At 36.2% G+C, this 10750-nt stretch overlaps 1 protein-coding gene across 1 annotated transcript; it reads left to right on the top strand.

Moving 5' to 3' along the window:
- Positions 1-2146: 2146 nt before the first annotated feature.
- LOC100251490 (pleiotropic drug resistance protein 1) lies at positions 2147-9457 on the top strand. The gene is made up of 24 exons (XM_010656416.3): positions 2147-2642; positions 2820-2940; positions 3036-3124; positions 3249-3333; positions 3456-3615; positions 3730-3806; positions 4028-4081; positions 4183-4273; positions 4382-4683; positions 4781-5062; positions 5151-5467; positions 5576-5736; positions 5838-5941; positions 6027-6186; positions 6267-6380; positions 6484-6647; positions 6738-7070; positions 7253-7543; positions 7631-7714; positions 7817-7950; positions 8078-8305; positions 8393-8564; positions 8649-8903; positions 9005-9457. Exons 1-24 carry the CDS (start codon positions 2302-2304, stop codon positions 9263-9265), a joined length of 4380 nt encoding a protein of 1459 aa, XP_010654718.1. The 5' UTR covers positions 2147-2301; the 3' UTR covers positions 9266-9457.
- Positions 9458-10750: the final 1293 nt, after the last annotated feature.

The following is a 10750-nucleotide window of genomic DNA, read 5'->3' as shown; positions in this document are numbered from 1 at the left end:
TTTTGAAAAAGTCTTTTAACTTAATTTTTTTTAGTAAAGTCTAAAACATCTTTTACTAATGTTTTTAATATTTTTATTCTTTATCATAGAATTGGCCACTTTTATTGAATAATAATGAGGGGTATCTAATGTTTTTAATATTTTTATTCTTTACCATAGAATTGGCCACTTTTATTGAATAATAATGAGGGGGTATTATTAACTAATTTTAAGCCATACAAATTCATGCAATAATTAATACCATAATATTTTTTCTAATAACCCACTTAATTAAGGTTTAGGTTTCCTCATTTGTTTAACACCATCCTTAAATAGATTTAATCCTAATTTGAACTTACTCGAGTTTAATCAACATTAAATTAGACTACAAACAAAATTCTAAAAATTAACTTACATTTCTAATTTAGGTAATCCAAATATCAAAATATTAAATTAGATTTAACAAAAATTGCCAAAAAAATATGTTGGGTGGGGGGTTGGGGGTGGGGTTGGGGCTGCTTGTGGCAAAGTTACTTAATTTGATAATTCCTATTCCTAGTGAGTTGCTTGCTTGGTTGAGAAGGGTGAGTAAAGCTGAAAATGTTGACTGTGTCAGCCATTTGAAGGGTCAAAAGGGGCTGTTGGGCCAACCTCCAATAATTCTTATGCCTATTGGGTTACTTGGTAAACAAGGGTCAAGAAAGCTGCAAAGTGATGGACTGTGGAAGTAATTTGAAGGGTCAAAAGGGGCAGTTGTGACAATCTTTAACAATTCATATCCCATGTATCATGGAGTCATTAGCAGCTTTTGAAAGTCATTTTCTTTTTAAGCTTTTGAAAGTCAATCATGTCTATCCCATGATCATGGCCACCCGTACCCTTTCTTCTACACGTGTGAGAAATCAACCTATTTTTAGAATATATTTGGCCTATGTTTTATGTGGTTACTATTTTTAAATGAAAATAAATCCAAAAATAAATTGAGAAGAGACTTTAATTAGTTGTTGGATTTAGTATGATTTATTTGCTAGTCTTTCATTTCTTTCTAGAAGGTTGGATTCTAACCATTTATAATGTTTTTATTCTTTAAAAATAAAAATAATTTGGATAATGATCTAATTAATTTTGGGTCCTTCTCATCCCACATCTTAGGAATTAAAAAAAAAAAAAAGAGTAAAGAAAATTAGCCCCCCAAAAAAGCTTTAATAAAAAATTATTATTTTTTAATTTGTAATTAATTTTATTTAAATTCTACTATATATAATAAAAACATAATAAAATGAACTTTTTTATAACTTTGTAATTGATATTTTATTAAATATATATATATTTATTTAAAGTTGTGAGTTATTGAAGCCTTGATTTTGAAAATTTTAAAATATTTTTAGCTTTAATAAAATAATGACTAACTTAGAATTGACTATACATTTATTTAATTTTTGATAAATTTACTATTCATTAAAATTAATCAAGCTTACATATGTAATGATGTCACGAGAATTTTTAAAAATAAATTTTAAAGATATAAGGTAAATCCATACATTTTGTATAAGATATTCTACTTTTACATAAAAATTAGTTGATGAATTCATCGTGTAACTTATTAACTCGTAATAATGAGACATATATTTTATCATATTACATATAATTTAGAAATAAAAGATTTCATCGTTCACTTATTAAAGTTTACTTAACTCTTTCCTTGAATATAATTTAAATCAACTCGAGGCCTCTTAACTCAACTCCAATCTAATCCTAATAAATTCCGAGATTAAAAGAAGTAATCCAAATTCAATATATCAACATCAAATTAGACTATAAATGAAATGTTAAAAATTAACTTACATTATTAATTTAGGCAAACTAAACCCAAAGTATCATATCATTAAACAAGAGTATAGACAAGATGCCATAAATGTTTTACATTTGGAATTCAGGAGGGTTCGTTAGTTTCGCCCGGGAAAGTTAGTTAGTTTGGCGGTTAGGACAACATTTAATAATTCACTTTTCCATTTACTTGACAAACAAGATAGCGGAGAATTGTGAAAATGTTAAAGTAAGAATTTGAAACATTTAGGCCGCCTCTGATTCTGTCCTTCGAATCAGTATATAAACCTTCCATTCCTCATGGTTTTCTAACATAGAACAAGGTTTTAGCACTACAAAGTGCATAGAGAAAAGAGGGGAGGACACCCATCTCTGACTGAGTTTTTTTCAGCTCCAGAGATCAAAACTTGGGCTTCTCCTGATTTTTTGGAAAAATTTCTGGGTTTTGGTGGGTTCTGGTTAGTTTTGCAGGGGGGTTCCTCGTTTCGTGTTGCAATGGAAACAGCTGAAATTTATACAGCCAGTGGTCGTAGAGCCAGTGGTAGTTTCAGGAAGAACAGTTCTTCCATATGGAGGAACTCTGGTGCGGAGGTTTTCTCCCGTTCTTCAAGGGATGAGGATGATGAGGAAGCTTTGAAATGGGCTGCCCTCGAGAAACTTCCCACCTACAATCGGCTGAGGAAAGGTTTGCTGATCGGATCAGAGGGTGAGGCCAGTGAAGTTGATATACACAACCTTGGGCCTCAGGAAAGGAAGAATTTAGTCGAGCGGTTGGTGAAAATCGCTGAAGAGGACAATGAGAAGTTCTTGTTGAAGCTCAAGAATCGTATGGATAGGTGCGATTTCTCTTCTTTTCTTGCGCTCCTCGCCTCTTTTTGAACATTGAAAACAGTGGAAAAGAAAGAATTCATCTTAAGTATGCCTGATAGTGTTTCCTATATTTTCTTTGCAACCAAACAACATCTTCCTTCGACTTTTTAATAACGAGTTTTCGTGGCTCTTCCATTTTTCAGAGTTGGGATTGATCTTCCCGAAATTGAAGTTAGATTTGAGCATCTTACCATTGATGCAGAAGCTCATGTAGGAAGCAGAGCTTTGCCTTCATTCATTAATTCTGTTTTTAATCAAATTGAGGTAACTAAAATGCAAATGCAGATCATTAGCTAATCAATAAGTACTCTCTTGGGAAAGTTTGTTTTTAGATTATAATTTTTCTTTCTGTTTTAAAGGATATCTTGAACACTCTTCGGATTCTTCCAAGTAGAAAGAAGAAATTCACCATTCTTCATGATGTTAGCGGAATCATCAAACCCGGAAGGTGAGAATTTGAATTTATTTCTAGTAAAAAATTGATTGATAAATCAAATGATTTTTTCCTTTCTCAAATTTAGAATGCCCTGAAGATCAATACTCAATTTTTTGTGCATATTTTTTTTCTGCAGAATGACGTTGCTTTTGGGTCCTCCAAGTTCTGGAAAGACCACTCTCTTATTGGCTCTGTCCGGAAAGCTTGATTCCAGTCTAAAGGTTGAACGGACAAAAAAAAAAAAAAAAAAAAAAAACTCTTATTGCTTTTCTTCTTTGATGCGTATTCAATTTTTAGCTCTTTAATCTCTTATCCAATTTGAAAACTGAAATTTCTTGTTTAGGTTACGGGAAGAGTGACATACAACGGTCATGGCATGAATGAGTTTGTACCCCAGAGAACTGCCGCCTACATAAGCCAACTTGATACCCATATAGGAGAAATGACTGTACGGGAAACCTTGGCCTTCTCTGCAAGATGCCAGGGTGTTGGAGATCGATATGGTTAGTCTAAACCATTGCCTTCACTTTTATTTTCTTTGTTTTTGAAGGTTGTGGATGTAGTTGTATGACATTTGCCTAGGCCAGGAGATTGACTCTTATTTTGGCTATCTGCAGACATGTTAGTAGAGCTCTCAAGAAGAGAAAAAGCAGCAAATATAAAGCCCGATCCTGATATCGATGTCTTCATGAAGGTGAGACAGAAGCTACTTAATGAAATTGATCAGCTATTTGTTTTTCGTGGAGAACATGGACACTTGTCTTCTCTAGAATGAAAATTTTGATCTCTCACATAGATATGCAAATTGACTTTGTTTTCTTGATGTTCTGTCGATCTTATCCATGGAATATCTTCATGTACCAAACTAACTTTAATGGTTGTTGAGATTTTCATTATTGGTTTCTAACATTTCAGGCAGCGGCAGCTGAAGGCCAGAAGGAGAATGTGATCACTGATTATACACTAAAGGTATCATAACCATAAAACTTTCAATGATGGAATACAGATTTCTGAGAAAATCCAGTTCTAACTCATAATTTGTTTATTTTCATTTAAACTTAAATTTACAGATTCTGGGACTAGAAATCTGTGCAGACACCATGGTAGGAGATGAAATGGTGAGGGGTATCTCTGGAGGACAAAGGAAGCGTGTCACAACTGGTAGGATAATTTGTGTTCTAACATGAAAAAGGAAAAAGAAAAAGAAGAAGATATTTTTTGTTCATTAATCTAATATAGTTCAATTATTTGAAAATATATGAATGATAGGTGAGATGCTGGTTGGACCATCAAAGGCACTGTTCATGGATGAGATCTCTACTGGCTTGGATAGCTCAACAACTTATCAAATCGTAAATTCTCTCAGGCAAACCGTCCACATTCTCAATGGGACTGCTCTCATCTCTCTCCTCCAGCCAGCACCTGAGACTTACGATCTTTTTGATGACATCATTCTTCTCTCTGATAGCCGGATCATTTATCAGGGTCCTCGTGAAGACGTTCTTAACTTTTTTGAATCCATGGGGTTCAGATGTCCTGAAAGGAAGGGTGTGGCAGACTTCCTACAAGAAGTGAGTGCTAATAGCTTTGTACCTTTTGGCATCTTCTCATTTTTTCCCTTCTTTAGAAAAAACCAAGCTAGAACACGAATTTTAAAATTGATTGCAGGTAACATCTAGGAAAGATCAGGAGCAGTATTGGGCACATAAAGATGAGCCTTACAGTTTTGTCACAGCCAAGGAATTTGCTGAGGCATTCCAGTCATTTCACTTTGGACGGAAACTAGGAGATGAGCTTGCAACTCCATTCGACAAGACCAAAAGCCACCCGGCTGCTTTGAAAACTGAAAAATATGGTGTTAGAAAGAAGGAACTGTTGGATGCTTGCATCTCAAGAGAGTACTTGCTGATGAAGAGGAATTCATTTGTCTATATTTTCAAGCTCACCCAAGTGAGTATTATTATTGTTGTTACTTATAACAATGGCTTTTAATTTTGTACATTTGATCGTAATTTATTATTTTTATTTCTGCTTTTAGCTCACAATAGTCGCAATGATTGCAATGACAATCTTCCTAAGAACTGAGATGCACAAAAACACAACAGAAGATGGAAACATTTACACTGGTGCTTTGTTCTTCACTGTCATGATGGTCATGTTTAATGGAATGTCAGAACTTGCCATGACCATTCTAAAACTTCCTGTCTTTTACAAGCAAAGAGGCCTGCTCTTCTATCCTGCATGGGCATATGCTCTTCCCTCATGGTTCCTCAAGATCCCCATCACATTTGTTGAAGTTGGTGTTTGGGTATTCATCACTTATTATGTCATTGGATTTGATCCAAATGTGGGAAGGTAAAAGTTAAAAACTTGTGAAGTTGCAGAAACTTGTCCAGATTTGTTTCACATGTTTTCTCTGTTCCAAAATGATCTATGCTCAATAAACAAATCTTCTTATTGCAGATTGTTTAGACAGTATCTACTCCTCTTGCTTCTTAATCAGACGGCATCTTCATTATTTCGATTTATAGCAGCAGCTTGTAGAAGCATGATTGTTGCAAACACATTTGGGTCATTTGCATTAGTTCTGCCCTTTGCATTGGGTGGTATTGTCCTGTCACGAGGTATAAGGAGGAAAGAAATTTTCAGGAAATGTAGAACCTTCTTGTTGATAAACACTAATAATGGATTTTTGTTTTCTTTTTGTATTTGGTCAATGCTGCAGAAAATGTCAAGAAATGGTGGATTTGGGGTTACTGGTCTTCCCCTATGATGTATGCACAGAACGCCATACTGGTAAATGAATTCCTTGGGAAGAGTTGGAGCAAAGTAAGTTCTTGAATTTTGCATGTGAGTATTTGTGTTTATTTATGTGTGTCAGTCACTGATGATTGAATGTATTTCCATTTTTCAGAATGCTTCTACCAATTCAACAGAATCCCTTGGAGTAGCAGTATTGAAGGCTCGTGGGTTCTTCACGGAGGCACACTGGTACTGGATAGGAGCTGGGGCACTGCTTGGATTCATATTTGTCTTCAACTTCTGTTACACTGTGGCTCTGACTTACCTAAATCGTGAGTATCTTTACCGTCTCTGCATTGAAACTCCTAAATGATTGGAGGTTAGTGTATTAAGATTTTTGCAAATTGTGCAGCATTTGAGAAGCCTCAAGCTGTTATAACAGTAGAGTCCGACAATGCCAAAACTGAAGGAAAGATTGAGTTATCGTCCCATAGAAAAGGCTCGATTGACCAAACCGCATCCACAGGTGATGAAACTCATACATGGTGCTTGCATGCCTTTGTGTGCCTGTGTTCTTGTCATTTAACCCATGTTCTATATTGCTCTCTAAATTTAAACTTAACATGCAGAGAGTGGAGAGGAAATTGGGCGAAGTATCTCATCCGTATCCTCTTCTGTGAGGGCAGAAGCCATTGCTGAGGCGAGACGTAACAACAAAAAAGGAATGGTTCTTCCATTCCAACCACTTTCTATCACCTTTGATGATATTAGATACTCAGTTGACATGCCAGAGGTAACTTCATATTTTTGCAAATAATGTACATGTTTTAGCAGCACTAATAAACCAAAAATGAGAAGTAAGTTGTTTGAATTGAATTTGCAGGAAATGAAAAGTCAAGGTGTCCCTGAAGACAGATTGGAGCTTCTGAAGGGGGTGAGTGGTGCTTTCAGGCCTGGTGTTCTTACAGCTTTGATGGGTGTTAGTGGTGCTGGTAAAACCACTCTCATGGATGTATTGGCTGGTCGGAAAACTGGTGGATATATTGAGGGTAGCATCAGCATTTCTGGCTACCCAAAGAAGCAAGAGACTTTTGCTCGCATTTCTGGATACTGTGAGCAGAATGACATCCACTCTCCTCATGTTACTGTCCATGAGTCCTTGCTCTACTCAGCTTGGCTGCGATTGCCTCCTAATGTGGATGCTGAAACAAGGAAGGTGAGAGTTTTCTGTGTTGTTTCCACATTTTTCTGATTGAATTTAGTGCTCTGAACAAGCAAAGCCCTAGAATTGATTTTTCAAACTTGGTTGAGCTATGGTCAGGTTCAAGTTTGGCTTGACCTATACTCTGAGGAAAAGTGCTGGTTCAAACAATTTCTAATCTTTGGTAATGGTTATAGATGTTCATTGAGGAAGTCATGGAGCTCGTGGAACTGACCCCATTGAGGGGTGCACTAGTTGGGTTGCCAGGTGTAAATGGTCTCTCAACCGAGCAGCGCAAGAGGCTGACCATTGCAGTTGAGCTTGTGGCAAATCCCTCAATAATATTCATGGATGAGCCAACTTCAGGGCTAGATGCAAGAGCTGCTGCAATTGTTATGAGAACAGTCAGGAACACAGTGGACACAGGAAGAACAGTTGTGTGCACCATCCATCAGCCAAGTATTGACATCTTTGATGCCTTTGATGAGGTTGGAAATGTTAATGGATAGAAAGGATTTATTCTCTTCTATGCTCTCCTGCATATAAGTACTGACATATTCAAAATGGGTTTGCAGTTGCTCCTGTTGAAGCGTGGAGGGCAAGAGATATATATGGGACCACTGGGTAGACATTCTTCCCATCTGATAAAGTATTTTGAGGTAAACTTCCATGATAAATTAAAAGCTATAAGCAGCAAATACTTTAGTTTAAGTTAATTCATATAAAGTGCTTACTAATACATGTGACTTGCTTTCATTAAGGGAATTGAAGGAGTAAGTAAAATCAAAGATGGTTATAACCCTGCAACTTGGATGTTGGAAGTTACCGCTTCTGCACAAGAATTAATTTTGGGGGTGGATTTCACCGAAATATACGAAAAGTCAGACCTATACAGGTGATTCAACTATAGGATATCTGAATGCTTTATGATATTGAAATGTCATATACAGCCATCTCAAAGTTCATCATGCAAGCTTGAATTTGTTGTTGAAGCCTTTTCTAAGATGTGGCATATGTTTCAGGAGAAACAAAGATTTAATTAAAGAATTGAGCCAACCTACCCCTGGTTCTAAGGACCTCTATTTCCCTACTCAATACTCCCAGTCCTTCTTCACCCAGTGTATGGCATGCTTATGGAAACAACGTTTGTCATACTGGCGAAATCCACCATACACGGCAGTGAGATTTTTCTTCACAACTTTCGTAGCCTTGATGTTTGGGACAATGTTCTGGGATCTCGGCACCAAAAGGTAGTTTGAAGTCAGTTCAGAATTTTGAGAACTCAGTATGCTTCTCCATATCAACTTTAATTTTTTACTTCACATTGGCAAATGCAGGACAAGACAACAAGATATATCTAATGCAATGGGCTCTATGTATGCCGCTGTTCTCTTCCTTGGGTTTCAGAATGGCCAATCGGTGCAACCAGTCGTGGCAGTTGAACGGACAGTCTTTTACAGAGAAAGAGCTGCAGGAATGTATTCAGCCATGCCATATGCCTTTGCACAGGTAATTAGTTTTCTTATGCTATAGACTTCGTATATCTCTAATACTTTATGGGTTTTATTAATCAAATTTCATCTCTTCTTTCAGGCTTTAGTTGAGATACCTTATGTCTTTTCACAAGCTGTGGTGTATGGTGTTATAGTTTATGCAATGATTGGATTTGAATGGACAGCTGCTAAGTTCTTCTGGTATCTGTTCTTCATGTTCTTCAGCTTATTATACTTCACCTTTTATGGCATGATGGCTGTGGCTGCCACACCAAATCAACATATTGCTGCCATCGTTGCCTCATCATTTTATACATTATGGAACCTCTTCTCAGGTTTTATAGTCCCACGAAATGTAAGTGCTCTCAACCCATAATTCTTTAAATTGCAACTTTCTTTAGCACATGGATACAGAAACGGTCTCATTTTGTTGCATTTCTTCCATGATGAATACAGAGGATTCCTGTGTGGTGGAGATGGTACTATTGGGCATGTCCAGTTGCATGGAGTTTGTATGGATTGGTTACATCACAGTTTGGAGATATCGAGGACACACTACTTGACTCAAATGTAACAGTGAAACAATACTTGGATGACTATTTTGGATTCAAACATGATTTCCTCGGAGTGGTTGCAGTTGTGATTGTTGGGTTTACGGTGCTTTTCTTATTTATCTTTGCCTTTGCCATTAAGGCATTTAACTTCCAAAGGCGATAACAGCACAAGTTCTTCACAGATGAAAAAAAGTTTTGGTCTATGTCTATATGCTGTTAGAGAGCATCATAGAGGGTAGTATTTATCTTGTTAAATTCTTGTATTTTGTTTTCTCCCAATTTTATTGTATTTTGTTTTCTCCTATTTTTTTGTATTTTGAAATTTGAAATTCAAGACAATAATATAACCTTATGCAATCCTTTCATGTTGATGACCAACTTACCGGTATGGTGCTCCAGTTTCAGTCTCTGCTTTAAGCTGCTGAAATCATAAAGACAGGTATCAGCATGAAAATAGTATGGTTTCAAGACCAACAAGTGTGTATGTGGGGCAGGGTTTGAAATACTATTAAATTTAGACTTGAGCTAGCAAAAAGAAAAGTTTTGGCCTTCTTCAGAAAGTTCAGAGGTATCTCCAGCAGTTCCATGACTGCACTTACAGATCCCATTTCTAGTTATATGCTTGACCCATGAAGAGAAGTAGTTCAGTTTTCCTAGTATTCAACTCATTCAATGAAAGAATGTTTGGTGCTCATACAGTGGTGTCCTGATGATCATATCCAGATGAAGCAGTTATACTTTGAATTGTAGAATCACTGCCTTCCAAATTTACGACTCTTCCAAGCTCAAAAACTCATCAAATTTCTTGAGTAGTTGAATCTAGGCGATAATAATTTCAAAATCTGTCATATTCTGAATGTTTTTCACTTGCTTTGATTGTTCAGAATTTTGGAAGCCTTGCTTAGTGTGCATCATCCCATAACAAATTCTGCACGAATCCTTGCTTAGTGGTGAGTTTGTAAAACCTTTTCTTCTAATTTTCTCGTCATCTAAACAAGGGTGAAAGACATGCAGGGGATCATCTGACTCTGTAAAAGTCACATTGAGAACTCTAGGACTCAAGGGAGCCAGGTTTGCTGCTCAAACTCAGCATTGAACTCAAGTAATCTCCATGAACAAAGCCAAGTCTCTTCATACAAAGCCTGCAATTTGAATGGATTTGAATGCAGTGTGTGTTTTAATAGTACAATGCCAAACACGGGGACCAAGTCAGAGGTAGAGTTTTATAGTATCCTGATAAAAGTAAAGGAAAAAGAAATTCCAATGGAAAAGACTGCAAATGCTACAAAATAGAAATACTAAATTGAGAAGGTGACTGCTATCATTTTGGCATCATGTCCACTGCAATCACTAATCTGTATCATATTTTCCATCACTAGACTCTAGTGACTCCGACTTCAATTTTTTTTTTTTTTAAATGTACAAAAAATGACATTCAAATCAAAATCAATATTCCTTTCCATAAACCTCCATAGGCAGTAAGATACAGTGATGAGAATTATGTACATGTCTATTTATCATTAGTCATTACTTTCCATATCTTTCCTTTAATTGTCTTGTTATGAATTAAGTGCACACTCTGAACTCTATATAAGTAAAATGAATTATAGTAGTGTGTTCTTCTCTAGGAGCTCCCAAAGTTGCTAGT

The sequence above is a fragment of the Vitis vinifera genome, chromosome 9 (assembly GCF_030704535.1).
Source record: "Vitis vinifera cultivar Pinot Noir 40024 chromosome 9, ASM3070453v1".
Classification (NCBI taxonomy): Eukaryota; Viridiplantae; Streptophyta; class Magnoliopsida; order Vitales; family Vitaceae; genus Vitis; species Vitis vinifera.
The sequence above is the reverse complement of the archived record's forward strand: the minus strand, read 5'-3'. Positions and strand labels throughout refer to the sequence as shown.

Excerpts from the sequence above, each read along its gene's own strand:
- LOC100251490 (XM_010656416.3), top strand. The coding sequence starts at position 2,302 with ATGGAAACAGCTGAAATTTATACAGCCAGTGGTCGTAGAGCCAGTGGT. Across the intron at positions 3,125-3,248 it reads GGAATCATCAAACCCGGAAG|AATGACGTTGCTTTTGGGTC; the intron begins GTGAGAATTTGA and ends TTTTTTCTGCAG. Across the intron at positions 3,807-4,027 it reads ATATCGATGTCTTCATGAAG|GCAGCGGCAGCTGAAGGCCA; the intron begins GTGAGACAGAAG and ends CTAACATTTCAG.